This window comes from Anser cygnoides, chromosome Z (assembly GCF_040182565.1).
Source record: "Anser cygnoides isolate HZ-2024a breed goose chromosome Z, Taihu_goose_T2T_genome, whole genome shotgun sequence".
NCBI classification, from domain to species: Eukaryota; Metazoa; Chordata; class Aves; order Anseriformes; family Anatidae; genus Anser; species Anser cygnoides.
Genome location: NC_089912.1, coordinates 49,921,247 through 49,938,179, shown reverse-complemented (window position 1 = coordinate 49,938,179; position 16,933 = coordinate 49,921,247). Strand labels below are relative to the sequence as shown.

At 35.2% G+C, this 16,933-nt stretch overlaps 1 protein-coding gene across 2 annotated transcripts in view; it reads left to right on the top strand.

The window, feature by feature from the left end:
- Window positions 1–16,933, top strand: part of DENND4C (DENN domain containing 4C) — a 70,644-nt gene that overhangs the window by 21,436 nt on the left and 32,275 nt on the right. For both annotated transcript variants that reach the window (XM_048073514.2, XM_048073513.2), the window contains exons 2-9: window positions 1,670–1,997; window positions 8,987–9,239; window positions 10,159–10,228; window positions 11,456–11,625; window positions 13,182–13,423; window positions 14,355–14,421; window positions 15,082–15,140; window positions 16,441–16,585. In XM_048073514.2, coding sequence (XP_047929471.1) covers window positions 1,687–1,997; window positions 8,987–9,239; window positions 10,159–10,228; window positions 11,456–11,625; window positions 13,182–13,423; window positions 14,355–14,421; window positions 15,082–15,140; window positions 16,441–16,585 — 1,317 coding nt within the window. In that variant the 5' untranslated portion in view covers window positions 1,670–1,686. The remainder of the gene's footprint in view (window positions 1–1,669; window positions 1,998–8,986; window positions 9,240–10,158; window positions 10,229–11,455; window positions 11,626–13,181; window positions 13,424–14,354; window positions 14,422–15,081; window positions 15,141–16,440; window positions 16,586–16,933) is intronic.

Here is a 16,933-nt window from a genome sequence, read left to right as displayed (position 1 = left end):
ACTGAGTCAATGTTGTGAAAATTACTGTGGGAAAATATTACAGAAGAGAAGTCTTCTAAGGGGTGTAGGCTTTCTTCTTCCAGATGGATTTGAAAAGTTGTAATTTCAATGTTAGAAAGCCAAAAATTGAGTTATTTACAGTATAGATGTACTTCAAATTTGCATGAATATGAATGTCTTATTCCCTCCCCCCCCCCCCCCCCCCCCCCCTTCATCTTGTTCTACAGCACCTTGCAATATAGTGGTTGGTGCCTTAGTTGTGTATTCTTATGCTAACATTTCTTAGTAATCATGCAGGATGAATACCTCATTGTGTTGGTTTTGTTTGTTTTTGTTTTTTTTCTTCAGCTGTCCAATCAATGTTTTTGATAACAAGCTTTAGAAATCTTGTAAATTGTAAAGGGGGAAGATACCTTTCCTGTCCGACTTCAGTAAGAACAGAGTAAGAACTGGAGGAGAAGGCACGTTGCAGAGAATAGGTTTATACTCTTTTCCTCAAACCACCTTTCTGCTAATGGAGGCCAGTGTTTCTGCAATTATCAGGGCAGTAAGCATATTTTGAATGCGATGCTTCTCATTTTTGATGCACTTAATGAGTAATGTTCATGGACCACAACTCCTTGGTAGCTAGGACCTTGGAGTTGTGGCAGGCTTGTTTTCAAAGATGGAAGCCAAGACTTCTGGTCTTGTTTACCTATATAGATGGGATCCCCAGAAATCTGGTGAAAGAAATAGGGGCATCTAAAAGAAGGTGTCCCCTGCCTCACTGAAGGAGTATGACATTATTCAGGTTTTTGCTTGGTAGCTGTTGTTTAAATAATTCTCAATTGGCTTTTAAAAGGATAGTTATTTTATGAAATCCAATACTTGTAACTGTATTTGTGAAATTTAAATATAGTCTGTCAGCCGCTTTTGCTGTTAAGAGAAAATTGCATTGCGTATTTTAAAATCAGATGTTTAGTGAACATCACTGGGTGTTGGGAGAACAACTCTTTCCAGATTTGGAATGTGCAGCTGAGCAATGATGTGTACAGCTTGATCAGCTGATGAAATGTGGGTTTGGATGTGTGATTTCTGTAAATGATTTCCAGATGTTATACTTGCCAGCTGAATGTCTCAAAACTGTGCTGTTAGGTCTAAAATATGAAACAAAATGGATGAAATGTGCAGATGATAAACTAGTGAGCATATACTTTGAGTTGTTCTGTCTTCTGAAGGGGAGGAAAAAAAAGGCAAGATTCTGTAGTCAAATTACTCACAAAGTAATGCCAGAAAAATAGAGATGCTTTTAGTTAGGGGTATCTGAATTAATTTAAGGCATGTGAAGAGCTTGAATGGTCTAACAGGTAATGCCAATTAATTTTCTGTGTAGCTGCTGTGTTAGGAACTTTGAAGGAAGAAACTTAGGAATTTAATGTTATTCTTGCCAAAACATTTCTATTATGGCACTAGAACTGGAATCTAATAAATTACAAAGTTATCTTTTTGAGCAGCATAAAGTAAAGTTTGTTTTGGATTTCCCTAGAATTTTCTTGAAATCTCTGAAGCCTACATGGAATTTTTTGATTTGCTGAACCTTCTTCAAATGTTTCAAATTTTGATACATGTTTAGGGAAGGGATTTATCTTGAAAGCAGACTGTTTGATTTCTTTCTCTTTATTTTCTCCAGGAAGTACTAGCATAACCATGATAGAAGACAAAGGTCCACGAGTGGCTGACTATTTTGTAGTGGCAGGACTCACTGATACAGATACTGCAACCCTCCTGGACCAAGAAATAAGCCGCCAGGAAACAAAGTCAACTGGTCCAAAGGCTCCAATTACTGACATCGCTGTGATCATTAAATCAGCTGGTGAAACTGTCCCAGAGGGATACACCTGTGTTGAAGCTACCCCTACAGCCCTTCAAGCCAACCTAAACTATGGAAGTCTTAAGAGCCCTGAACTTTTTCTCTGCTACAAGAGAGGCCGAGACAAACCACCTCTTACTGACATTGGGTGAGACTTTTGTAACTATACTTCAATAATGTAACTACTCCTTCAGTAATGATCAAATCTTACTCTTCACAGACAATGCTGAAAACAGATGTGAGAAAGCTTCTGAAAGCATATGCACTTTGAATATATACTGTTTATTGTGTTTATATCCATGTAGCATTTTCATTTTGAAATAAGTTCAGAAAACATGTCAGTCTTCTAGTGAAGTTGCCTTTTTAGAAGGAATTACAATGTTTTAGATTAAAATTATATGATATTGTTTTAGCTTAAAAAGATATTATGGAGCAAATCAAATATGAGAAATTCCCTGCTGCCGTTTTATGAAAGGTAAGGAAACAGTACAAAATTGATGTATAGAAATAGTATAGTTCAAAACCCAAACTGTAATGTTTCATCTGGAAATGATGACTTGAGAAGACAACTAAAATACTATCATGTGAAATACACTTCAAGCTGATAGATACCACTTAAAAATGGTAGAACACTGAAATAAAGTTCTAAAAATAATCCATTTACCAAGGATCTTGTAGCCTGCATTACTGTCAGATCGCAGTATTTTTGAGGTTGCTTACAAGTTCTGACATGATTGTCTGCAAACACTTGATTGATTATGTAGTCTCTTGACAACTCTAATCAGACTTGTATTCCAAAAAACACACTTTTTTTTGTCTGATGCTTAAGTTTCTGAAGAGTTACTAGTACTGTGTTTGAAAACCTGAAGTATATTTTACTGTATTGCAACAACATGTCTATGGTATTTATAAATTCCATGAAATTACTTAATATTTTCTTGTGATTACCTGCAATAATTCTTAATGATTATACTCTCATAACCAATAAATCAAAACCTTTTTGTTCTTCTCTAGAAATGTGAACATTTTTTTCCATGAAGTCTAAATCAGAACTTATGGTTTAATTTGGTAAACTTTCAGTGCGGACTTTCAGAGTGGAGAAATCTGTGGAGAAATCTGTTTGTTACTTATCTCCAAAACTTCTTTAATTCTGAAATTGCAGTCTTTTATGCCCATTTCTAGAGTGTCTGAGACTGCTTTTTGCAACTTAAAAAAAATCATCTCTTCAGCTTTTGTAAGATTCAGTCTTTACAGTATAAAGCTATTTTTTTTCCCCGTGGAATTTGGTAACTCTTAACTCTGAAATCAGTACTAGCAGTAGAGCTGATCTGAATATCAGTTTTCTGTCTCTCGTTTTCCTGAGATGTCAACAATTTTCTGTATTATCTTACATGTGTGCTTGGCTGCAAGTTGCTGCTGCAATTGCTTTTGGCAAAGTAAGTTTGGGAACATCTGTGTCTCTGTAAATAGTTTTGGAGGTATATAGCTTAATAAACAAATATTTGTTGAAGTCAGATGAATATACTTGAGGTTTTATCAAATTAATATATCTATATAGTTTCTCTACTGAAAAAAAGTGAGAATTTAGACTGGTAAGCTGTAGAGAAGGAAAAAAGCAGAGTGGACGTGACTGAGTGGTGTGGTTGATCATTAAGAGTACTGGAAGTTTAGTGCCTAATAAATGACGGAGGACAGTGAAGCTCTGAACTGATTTTATTACTTACAGAATACTGGGTTAAGTATGAATATTCAGGAGCAAGATCAAAAAATCCCCCAAAGTCTTGAGGTGCTGAAGGTTATACTTTGTGATACTAGCATCTTGAGGTAATTCTCCATCTATAACAACTCATGAAGCACTGCAGTATTGTCTGACCTGTTTATATAGAACCGTTACTTCTCTGGATTGGATAAGGATGATGAGAATTGCTGGATAAAAAGAAAACAGAAGATGGGGGAGGGAGGGATCATCACTGCTACAGTTGTGGTAGACTAAGAAAGGTGTGTGGTTTTCCTTATTAAATAAGCACTGAAAAGTAAAGTAAAGAATGTGTCTGTACCAAACCTGTAAGTTTAGTTAATTTCATTTGTAAGTTTAAGCACGTCAAGCACAACGCCTACGTGCTCTGCTTTTGACCTCCAGTATATGAGTGCCAGTTGACAAGTACAGTCCAGTCTGGAAAAAACTGGTAGTGAAATCTTAGTAATGAGATAAGTTATGTGACAAGATCTGTGATCTAAGGATCGTAGTTCAAGTTGTACAATTAACCTTGTATATTCCAATTTCATTTCATCTTGGCTATCTAAGGTGTGTTCTAATACTTTTCAGTGAAACAGTGATTTTAAAATAGTTGTTTTCCATGTGTGTGACTGAAACTGCAAGATAACTGTTATAATGAGATTTGAACGCGTAGAGTTTCAGCATGCTATTATGAACTTTGTCATATAATTCAAAGTTTTAGCAAGAGGAAAAATTAGTAGAGGGGGTAATTCCTAAAAGTGATATTTAAACCGGTAGTCTCCAGCATATGCCTTTATGGAAGGGACTCTGCTAGTACATGTGTATTTTCATGTCCCCCTTAACTTTACAATGGATGCTGGAATTGGTTTCACAGGGAATATCTGATAAGCAAAACAGGGAAATAGTTGACTGACTATGAGCTTCCTGGGCAGATACTCTGTTTTAAATGATGGGTGGAAAACTATTGTGTTTGGCAAGTAGCATTTATTCTATATTTTGTTTTACACAGATCTAGTTAGAGTGTTATACCTAACAAATAATGGCAGGCTTTTCTCTCTGAGCAGTGATGCATATGAATGTTTTCCCCTTGCTGCTCCTGCTGTTTTGCAACTACATTCAAGAGATGGTTAGAGCAAACTTTTTTTTTGTAAATTTCAGTATGTTCAAATAAATGTGGAGTTTGGGCAAGAGAGGTAGTATAAGCAAGTCAAATGTACGGTCTGAAGGCTAATTTCTTCTGTTCTCTAATATATTTTTTTTTAGTTAAAAAAAAGTGTGAAATAATGTTTTAGCATTGAGCCTTAAGTATCTGTTAATTCAGCTGACATGCTGAATGGATGTAGTAAGTAGAGGAAGATTATATCCCTCAGAAGGGTCAAATCCATGGTTAGATGCTGTTTATATATATACACATATATCATAGAATGGTTTGGATTCAAAGGGACCTTAGTGAAGCCATGTTGGCTGTCACCAATCACCTCCTTATTTTCCACGTGCCTTTGCAGAGTTTCCAGGAGGATCTGCTCCATGATTTTGCCAGGCACAGAGGTGAGACTGACTGGCCTATATATGTATATATACAAACAACTTCTATGTAAATGTTACATATACTACTTTAATACAACTGCTTATAAAATAACATAAATATAAAATAAATGTAAATACATTAAATCTACAGTTATGGTATTATATAGCAAATATACTATTTAGGGTTGTAAATAAATGTGTTTATAGGTTAATATATATCTTTAAAGCAGAGTTATCATGCAGTTTGAGTATTCAAATAATTATTGATAAATATGTGTATATATATTTCTTTCAGGGTTATTTTTAGGGAAACAGGTTAAACAAATGCTGTTTAGAGGAAGGGGGGAGATGAGGGTGTTCTCCACTGATTCTCTGCCATTTTCCTTGTGTTCTGTGTTTCAGTGCCTTCTACCCTCTTTCACTCCTATCCTCCGACCTTCCTATTCTTCTACTGGCTCTTAAGCTGAAGGATCTGTAAGCTGGTAGTGAGTTCCTGTTGCAGCTGCTCACTTGCACACAGTTAAACCATTTACCATTCCTCTGAATGTTGCATTTGCTGCGGTTGTTTTTAGTTGGAAGAATAAAGGTTTGATCCTAGAATAATGATCCATTAGATCCTTTTCATATATATAGCTCTAAAATTCAGTACTTTAAGCTTATATGACTGTAAATAATTCAGCTGGTAGTCATTCTGTTGCTTTTTTTCCAAATAATTGTTGCCTCTTCTGGAATGTCAGGAAAAATGAGATTTGAGATTTGCTTCAGTTTAAGTGCAGTGGGACTTCGCAACAAGATCTCTCCTCATTGAGTGTCAGTTATTAGGAATGGGGGAGAGTTCCAGAACTTGTTTCTTAAATGGAAGAAAACTTGACAGAAAAATGCTTTAAAAAGTCTAAGTAATTTTGCTGTTTGTAACACTTACTATGGAAGAGAATAAGGAGAGAGTCTTAGATTTGTTGTCTAATGCAGAGGTTCTTCTCTTACTGAATAAGGTTAAAGTTAGGTACCTTCCACTGTGTAAATTAAGAAATACTAGATTTCTTAATTAGATAGTTAGTGGTTCTGTGCTATGGATGCATCTCATTCTGTGTAACTGTTTTCTGAAAGTGTTTACAGTAATATTGATTGAGCAAATGCTTTTCTTCACTAGAGATATATTTTAGAAACAAAAGTGAACCTGAAGTTCAGGGAGCATAAGAGAAAACGGAGAATGTCCTCAGTAGCCATCATCTTTCATTGTTCCTTAAACTCACTCGTGTGGCAACTGCAGTAGGGCATTTGGAACAGCCTAGGATAATAAAGAGGAAACTAATCACTTGTATGTTAAGATAAATAATAATAGTGGTGGCAGTAGGAATAGAAAATAGAACTCAATCTTTTTCCTCTGTTTGATCCAACCTCTGACACTCCTACTGCCTAGTGTATTCATTTTAGCTCCTTTATTATCTAACATTAGTGCACTGCCTTCTCTTAAATGAGATAAGAGTTGTTGTAAAGAGTTATAGAGCATAAGGAATCTAAAAGGCAGAAATGTAGTTAGAACACAAGGAGGAGTCAAGCTGAAGAGCAGGCCCATACTATGCAATTTTGCAACAGCGTGCCTATTTTGAAATAATTTTCCAGAAGCCCAGTTTCTGTGGATTATGGCTTTTAACTGATCTGCAAGAAGGTCTTATCCAAGCATTGTTACCTGATACCAGGTGACAAGATTTTAAATCAGCAAAACTGGTCAGAGAGAGAACTTATGCTTGCAACATTACACACACAGCCTTACAAAGAGATAACAGAGTTCTTGGTCTTACTTAGAAATAAAAGACCTAACATCTAGAGGAAACTGCAGGTGACATTTTGCTTGGAATGGAACTTTACTGATAGAGCATGTTGTAGAATAGAAGTTGATAAAATAATGTAGTAAGGTGCACTTAGGATGAGGGCAAAAGCTGAAACAGGAAACAAATCTTATCCCAATTAATACTAATTAACCTGAAGGGAGACATTGGGAAGCTGAAACAAGTAGATGCAAACTTATTCTCGTATTGAGGACTTTGTATGTATACAGTGTCATGTTAAATATTTCATGCATCACTCCGAATGTTTTGATCTGAATCATTAAAAACATTGTTTATTTTGAATGATCCATGGGTGTTGGATCATGGGTGTTCTGTTTGTTTTTCTTAAACTCCCTACTATGTGTGAGGTCAGGAAATGGTATGTTTTTAATACTTCTGTTGGCGTATGTGTAGAGATGAGGGCTGCTTTTTTTTTTTTATTCTTGCTTTTGAGAGGAGGTGATTCCACTGCTGCAGCCTTTAAAACTGGTCAGCCCCCTTAGCTTTTAGAAGTATTTGCACAAATGAAATTCTACAGTCTTTAAACATCTTTCTGAGAGTACTTGTAAACCTTTTAAACTGAACTGCTGGAATTGTCTAATTGATATGGTGTTCCTTCTCAAAAGCTGTCAGCTTACAAATGGATCTGGAATACCTTTAAATTATTGAGTTTTAATCGGTTTTATTTAGATTTAATGTGTTTTAACTGAAGCTGACATTGGAGACTGGTCTGTTAATATGCTTTCGTCATCAATGTGAGGCAGTGATGTGAAGTGATTACGTAAACTGTTTATGCAGACACCTGAATGAAGGTGACCTGACAGCTGCACGTGGCTTTGTTTCTTTGTTTGTTTTTGTTTTTTGTTTATCTTGCTAAAGTAGGCAGCCCAATAAGAAGAGCAAAATACATCTTTTTTCCAGATAAGTATGTGGCTTGGAAGTCATTTGGATAACATGTACTTTCTGTAAATGTATCGCAAACCAGTGGAGTAGTATATTAAAACTAATGTTGTAGTTCAGGAACACTTAACTCAGGTTCAAAAAGATCATACTGTTTACACATTGTTTTAAATGTAGCAAAAATGTTTGGAGAAGAATCTACAACTGAAAAAATTGTTGAAGGTGAAGGGTATTGTCCCGCATTAACTAGCTGACTAAATTTATATGGCAGCCTGATAGGTACCAACCTGTGTGATTCCTTTTGCTTTATTAAAGAATTCTAGGGCTGTAGCCAACATATGTCCTCAATACTATGACAAGATACATGTTTGTTCTCTGAAATCACGTTTTTATATTCTAGTTTACAGATGGTCAATAATCTTCAAGGGGTTTTTAAAAGCTTTGTGGTGTATTACTTTGAAAATTCTGAGAATTGCTGGATCTGTATAAGCTAAAAAAAGCTTTTTTGATTAAACATGATAGGACAAGGGGTTATGGTTTTAAACTAAAAGAAGGGAGATTTAAATTAGATGTTAGGAAGAAATCCTTCACTATGGGGGTGGTGAGCCACTGGCACAAGCTGTCCAGAGAAGCTGTGGGTGCCCCATACCTCAAATATAGAGATCTAATCTAGTGATCTGGCCAAAAAAATCCAGATAACATGTAAATGGTGCAGAACGGGCATGTATCATGTATTCTGGTTTCCAGGAATACAGGAATAACTGTAGTTATTATTTCTTTCTTTTCTACAGTCCAAAATGTTATTTTTGTGTCTGTTTTTTTATTTATTTTTTGTTATAGACTAAGAAATGTTAGCCAAACTACGAACGTAAATCCTTACTGGTTTTCCTTTTCCCTGATTAGTTTAGTTTAAAATTGATGTGGGAAGCAGACTTTTATATTTTGTTGTTTTTTTCTTTAATTTTATTATTATTGTTGTTGCCTTTTTAAATTTTTTTTTAAGTGATGGAAATAATTTCTAAGAAATGCTCAGATCTGTTGTGCTAGGCAATTGCCACCGAGTGGACTATTTCTGTACATTTGCCTAAATAATTTCATATGTACCTGAATGTGTGTAATATTTTGCTTCCTTCCTGTCTGCAGAGTTCTGTATGAAGGCAAGGAACGTATCATTTCAGGCTGTGAGGTGATTCAAGCTACTCCTTATGGTCGTTGTGCTAATGTTAATAATAGTTCAACGTCTTCTCAGAGGATCTTTATCACATATCGAAGGGCTCCTCCAATACGACCTCAAAATTCATTGGCAGTGACAGATATCTGTGTTATTGTTACCAGCAAAGGAGAAACCCCTCCTCATACATTCTGCAAAGTTGATAAGAATTTAAATTGTGGTATGGTGAGTATTTAAGTGTTAAGTATTTTTACCTTTTTTTTTTTTAATTGCAAACAAACAAACAAAAAAAGAGGAGGAGGAGCACTTTGAACTTTTCCCAGCACTGTTAAGATGGTGTTCTATGGCTGCATCATAATTGTTTCATTCTATATACCTCGTGTGAGACTTCAATTTTATATTGTGTTACACTGATTTTTTCCTTTTGTGTTAGGAATTTCCTTCAAAAGTGATTACTACTTTAGTTTGCATATTCATGTCTGGGTACTCTTTAGGATTTTTGTTTGTTTGGTGATGCTGATACTCCTAGGATGAAACAAAATTTTTTTTCTTTGTTATTATTAAGACCATGTTACAAAGATATGTAAGAATGATAATTAGTGCTTACACTTTTTTTTTAATGTTTCCTTGTATTTAGTCTGGTTTGTGTTTATTTCTTTCGGGCTGAAGTATATGATTTTTTTCAAATGGTAGGCAAACTGCAAAAAGACTATGCAAGTAGGCAGTTTCTGGAAGTATGTTAAAGGCTTCCAGTGAATTAAATAATTAATTAAACACTGGAGGTGTTTAGAATTTCACTACCCATGAGTGTCTCATTTTGTATAACCGAGAAAATGTAATGTGTGAAAGCTGCAAATAATCTGCTTCACTTTTCCCTGTTCTTACATGGAAATAAGTCAAAGAACAGTGTAGTGGTATGATTATTTTATGTAAATCTGTAATCTCTAAGAATGCGGAAAGGGTGAATTCTACATTCCTTGAGTTAAATGCACTCAGCAGCCAAACAGTAATTTTATTCTGTAACATATTTTAGTTAAATTTCTGCTCTGTTTGTAAGTGGGAGTATATTCAAATGCTTATACTTGATTTCTGTGGTGCCTGTTGTTGTCTTTTTTTGCTCCAAGATGAAATTTGTGTCTTCCAGTGGGGTTCCAGTGTATACCTTTGTTATAAGAAGTCTGTGCCAGCTTCTAACTCCATAGCATATAAAGCTGGTAAGTAATTTTAGAAGCAGACCGTCTAAGCATGTTAACATAAAGATTCAGATACCTTCTTGAATTCAAATAAAAATTTTAAAAGGTGAGTGTTGTCTGTCAAAATTCTTTTCATAGAGCATGTCAATTGAAATTGAAATTTTGCTTTCCTCAATTTTTCCAGGAAAAACAAACGAACAAAAAGCTTTAATAGAAACAGCATTGTTTTGTATTAACTCAGTGTGTATCATGACAGGTTAGGTGGCTTAGGAGTTTAAATGAAAAGTCTAGCAGGCATTTCATATGTAACAAGTGACTTCATAGTTTGTGTCTTGTGTTGGTGGTGAAGGAGAAGGAAGAGTAATTGAAAATTCCAATCAACCTTATTCATATTTCCTTCCATGCCTCACAGTTAATGCAGTGTCTTTAATTGGAAATTTAAATGTGTTCATTTATTTCAGCTCCAGAGCTATTCACTCCTTTCTTATTAAAGGAATGTGAAAATACTTCGAGCAATAAATGAGAAAGACATACAGGAAAAGAAAGATTTTAAAAAATTTTAATGCATTGCCACAGATTTTTTTCCTCCAGAAGTCAAGAAAAACTTCCAAAAGTTTCTACTGAGCAATAAGTTCCTTTTAGAGTAAACTATTAAGTAGAAGCGAAACACACAGAATAACAAAGTCAGTGTACCATTAAAAAAGTTGGTTGAACAGCAGAAGTAAACTGATGATTGTGGACTCATTTTCTACAAGGAAGACTTAAATATACTTCTGAAAATGGGGTAACAATTTGTTTAGATTGAACACATTAACTCAGCAGAAAATACAGACCTAATTCATCCTCTTTTCAGTGGAGATACTTGTACTGCTATCCCAATAGATAATTAGCTCTTTCTTCATAGGAATTTCTTTGTAATAAAATCTGTTTCAATGGCACATTTAAATAGGACAAGTTCCTGACTGATTTAAAGTCAAAATCTTCAGTAATAAGCTTTAACTATGTACTGGTAATTGAGCTGTTATTGAAAGGAAATGTTAAGCATTCACATACAATTTCTAAATGATTGTTACATGGATGATTTAGTCTCACTGTTAAATTAGAGACTTTCTTCTTCTGTGGATGCAATCTTAAGTTATTAAGTCCAGATAAGCAACAGACGTATCTCTGTATTGTGGAAAATATATAGCTTACTTATTTAGGGCTTCCAGAGCAAATTCACTAACTTTTACTTCTCCCATAACAAAGGCTTAATTTTCAGATACCCTCAAGAGAACTATGAGTCATTCCCATTGTCAGAATCTGTACCTCTCTTCTGCCTTCCTATGGGAGCTACTATTGAATGCTGGGACCCTCAAACCAAATATCCGCTACCAGTGTTCTCAACGTTTGTACTGACCTGTTCTTCTGCAGAAAAGGTATGGCTGCACATTGTGACTGTTCTTTGCTTTTAATTTAAATGTCTGATAAGGAGATAAAATAGGCATCATCTCTTCTGTATTTGATAAATAGTACTAAAGAAATTGTTAAATATTTCACTTTTAAAACTGTATGTCTTAAGTGTTCTTATGAGGTAGAGGTAAACCAAAGCAGGAAGTAGATGGAAGAGTTTGTGCTGTGTAGACCCATATAAGCAGAACTATATGCTTAGCAAACCTAAAATCACAAGGCATGGATTTCTCTGTTCTTTCAAGAAAACTTTCCAGCAACTGAAATGTAGCCTACATGTGAAGGTGAAGTTCACTTACCATGTGTTAGAAATGTTGAAGTAGTTGTGCTTTTCCCATGATCACATCAAAAGCTGGTTCTGTGTGAATCTGTATGAATTGGCTGTGCAGGTGTCTGTGTGTATGGGCAGGAAGATGGTTATCAGAAAACAAGAGAAGAGCAGAAATCTACATGCTGAGAGGCAGTATGTGAAAGGTGGTCAAGAACTGGTGATCTCCTGCAACTAATGGTGCTGTCTGAATTCACATGAACTGATAAACTTAGAACACCAACAGTCCGTGGAATCTTTACAAAGCCCAGCAGCACCCACAGGCAACAAAAATGTGCTGCATGACTCAGCCCACGTGTAAGAAGTTAGTGTCTGCTATATGCAGACAAAGACTCCAGGATTAACACTACCTGATAAAAACAAGGGAGTGCTTTTTGGAGGTTGGTCTCTCAGCTGTTGCTTCAGCTTGCCAACTGTGCACTTGTGTGTGAACTACAAAAGGGAGTAAGTGATTGTAATATGTGGTTAGCTGTCTGTGACCAATAAACAATAGTTTGGCCTCGTTAATGATGACAACTTAACTTTCACTCTGTCTCAGTCCCCCATCAGAGAAGTTTATATACTTCTCTATGGCCAAACAAGAAAAAGTGTTTCTCCAAGGTATTAATAATTCATTTGCAAGGGTGAATACAGTAGCTGCCAGTATTTTTCACAGAAATAACATATGCTCTGGTATCCATCTCTTTCTGCTCTCCTTTTGCTGAACTTGCTAGAATAATTCAGTCAGTTATGAAACTTATGCAAGAAAGAAAAGAATATTAGAAACGATTGGTCCCTGTTTAGTTTGATTAAAATAGAGTCAAAACTAAAATAATTTTTATTGTTTAGCGTGGTAAAGATAAGAGAATGTTACGGCATACAGTCATTTTGTGAAGTGATTTTTTGACCAGTAACAGTTAATAGGTAGGGTTTTGTTATGGAATGCGGTTTGGTTCCTTCCCTTTCATTTTACTGAGTATAAATACTTTGAGTGCCATGACAAAAAGGAAGAGAGGCACAAGAGTCCAAAATATTTAACATTTCCTTTATAAGGATGCTTAGTGTATGTTATATAAATGAAAAATAGTTTTCACAAGCTACTAAGAAAACCACTGTACTATGTGTGCAGACACCAATGACTTATGAATAGTTCAAAAATTGTAACCCAAACTGCTGTTAAATACTGAGTCTGCTCAGTTGTGTTTCTTCATCTTTTAGGTTTATGGTGCTGCTATTCAGTTTTATGAGCCTTATCCCCGGGAGCTGCTAACAGAAAAGCAACAATTGCAGCTGGGTCTCTTGACAGCTGTAGAGAGGAAAGTGGTTACTTCCAAGTCCATCAATTCTAATAAATGTATCTGCCTTCTCTCACATTGGCCTTTCTTTGAAGCATTTCGAAAATTCCTTATGTTCATCTACAAACTGTCTGTCTCTGGACCTCATCCTCTTCCCATTGAAAAGTACGTAAAACATTTTTCAAGCTAACGTGTAAAGATGGTTATATCAGCTCAAGTGGTCATCTTATATATATGTCACACTTTCATAAGTGCTGCATTTCCACCATTATCTTGGTTGCCCTATACAGCTTACATTGTTACTGGTTGCACTGAGAGAAATCGTAGTTTCTTCTGTTTAATGAGTAGCTTTTGCAGATTTTTACCATTGCTTTTTTGTTAAAATTTTTCAAGCCTGTGTAATTTTCTTTTATACTTGTCAGACACAAAAAATGGTTGAGCTGTAAGAGACATGCCAGTACTTGCAGTCCTGTATTTTAGGTTATTAAATGTAAGCTCAGGGACTCTTTGCATTAGCAGTGTGTATGTGTCTATATTGAAGCTCTGCAACTACTGCAGATGAATTCTGTTTCTCTCCCTCTTCCTTCTGCTCCCTTACCCCTTTCCCCTCCCTGCTCCCCCACCCCATATATATGTATGTATAAAAATATGAAACTTTATAGAGGATGCTTTTCATTGTATGGGATTCAAAAAAAAAAAAAATTCACTGAAAACTTGTTATCTTCAAAATTGCATTGGCTTCTGGTAGTGAAGCATATACTTTCTCGTGGCTAAGCCTGATGAGAAACTCTGTAACATGAAGAGATTTTTACAGTCTACCAGAGATTTTTACATGGTTTGCCTAAAGGCCAGTGTGTTCTTAACTTTTGCATGCACATATGAAGCTGCCACTATTAATTTTCACTCATGAAATGTGAGTGAGTGAGGCTTCTTTCTTCAGTTTGTGTAAATAGGCTCCTAAACTTATCAAAACAGTAAATAAATTGTAACTGTACTTCTATAACGTATGGTACATACAAAATCCAAAATGTGACATTGTTTTCAGTCCCTGTTTAGTCCTCAATGCTGTTTTTCTAACATCTTATCTTCTTTTCAGGCACATATCCCATTTTATGCACAATATACCTTTCCCTTCACCACAAAGGCCAAGAATTCTTGTGCAGGTAGGCAAAACATTTACTTTCATTTTTAATTATCATAATACTCCATTTTGCCTTTGAAAGTCTGGATTCTTCTTTTAGGCTTTTTACTCAGCTTTGAATATCCAACTGCTGGAAGGGAGATGGGAGGAGATGGGTGAAATAGCCTTCTCTTACGTTGTTATAAACCTGGGGTAACCTTGCAAAGTAAGCTATTTCAGATTTTGGGTGGTACAGACTGCAGCAGCATCCTAATTGCATTTTTGAAATTTCTGCCATATATTGGTCTTTCATTTTATAGACATCATTCGCACTGTGCCATTGGGGGTTGTTTGTTTTCTATCTTTCTTTCACTTGTCCACTAAGTACTGTGGTTCATATGTTAGTCCCCTGGGGCGCTCTCTCTTGTGATCTCTGCTTAATCACCTAGCAGTAGCTACATGTTCAACAATGAGTCATAAACTGTTTCTTGTAACTTCTGAGAATTATTTTGGTGACTAATACAAGCTCTGTTGACTTAGTGAACAAAAGCTCCAAACGTTTTTGATTCACATTTCTTGCATGACATTGTGACTCTGTCCGCCAGGAATTTTATTATATTATGGATATGTAGTTACATTGGAATATTTTACTTCACTAACTTTGGAATTGTTCTTGCCAATCATGAACTATTTTGTGTTTCAGCTTTCTGCCCATGATGCATTAATATTGTCTCAGCCAGTTTCTACACCGTTACCACTAAGGTACCATTATCAATGTTTTAAACATATTGTACTCGAGCCATCGCAAGGCAAATAGAAATGAAGCATAGAAGAAAGCCAAACACTATTTCAATATTAGATCTTATAAACAGAAAGCTCAATACGTATTTGAAATATTAGACAGTGTTGTTTTTATGACATAGACCTGTCCCTTATGAAAGAACAGTGTTACTGATTATCCTGAAGAAAGAGGCTGTAAGGAAATAATACATGTATTTAAGTATCTTACATCTTTAGAATATAAGTAGTAAACACTTTTTTTAAAATACCATAGATAGACTTTTTGTTATCTTGATCTATTTATCCCTTTTTGGTTCCAAGGGAGACATATATGTTAAGCAATTATGTGAAATCAATAAATGCCCAAGTGCACAAACATTTTGAAAATTCAAAATTATAACTTAATATTTGTGATTGAGGCTTGATGCAATCTCTGTGGATAACACCTTCAGGGCTAGAGTTCCCTATGAATATGACATGATTTTTTGTTTGTTTGCTTTGGTTTTGTTTTTAATTGAAAAAAAAAAAAGAAAATTCACCCTTTTTTACATTTTTTTCCTTAAATGTTATATATAATATTGTATATGCAGAAGGATCCCATGTTTAAATCACAGCTGTTACACAGCCACTTAAGGGAAAAATTGCAGCTAGCCACCAAATTACAAAGTAACATGTAATTACTTTTTTAAGGACAGATTTTACACCCCTCTACTACTCTTACAGATGTCATTAAAATTCCTAAATGCCTGTGTAGTGTCCAAAGAAATGAAATGGAGGTTAAACTGTAGAAACTAAATGCATATTGGTATCAGAATGCTGGATTTATTTATTTATTTTCTACTTGACTAGTGTTAGAATTTAATATAGTGATACTAAGATTAGATACTGTAATTCATTATTCTTGAAGTAACTCATCCTATGAAACTAATAGTATTGTTTTGTGCTTGGATTAGCTGGTAACTAGTTAGATCTGTGTTACTGTTAGGAAGACGAGGTACCCGTGCATATATGAGAGAGCCATAAACCACATAGTTAGCAGTAGCATATTATGGCATATGTTTCTGTAACAGTAATTTTGAATTTAGGTTTTTCTGTTGCAGTACAAGTCTCCTACTGAGGTAGTAGCTATTAAATACTGTTATTACCGCACGTAAAATATCTAAGAATTATTCAACTTTTTGAATTTAATCTAAGAATTATTCAACAAGTGCCTCACTCTCACTTTTAATGTTTAAATCCTGTAACATTCTTTCCCCCTCCCTCCTTTCCACCCGCCCCTTAGTGGAGCAGACTTCAGTACTCTACTCATGAATCTTGGACCAGAAAACTGTGCCACCCTGCTACTCTTTGTATTATTAGAAGGCAAGATTCTCCTTCATTCTCTTAGACCAGCTGTATTGACAGGAGTTGCTGAAGCTGTAGTAGCTGTAAGTACAAAGGGTTCTGTACAGCAGCAAGGGAAATTGTTGGAAACACCGTAATTACTATGAGGCATTTGTAAGTTAAAATGATTGATGCATTAAATCATCATTTTTTCCTAGCAATAGCATTTAGTTAAATCACTCTAGCATGTCTAATTATTGTAATTGTTGAAATGATCAATGCTTTTGCATAGATAAGTAAGAAATGTACTGTAAACAAGTGATCAAAGTTGAAGACGCTTTTTTGACAGTAACAGGGTTCCTAGCAATTTAGTTTCAACATGCTGCATGTAACAAATTCACCTGTTTCATACTGTACAAGGTCTGTTGTCCTGTTTTAATGAGTTGATTTCA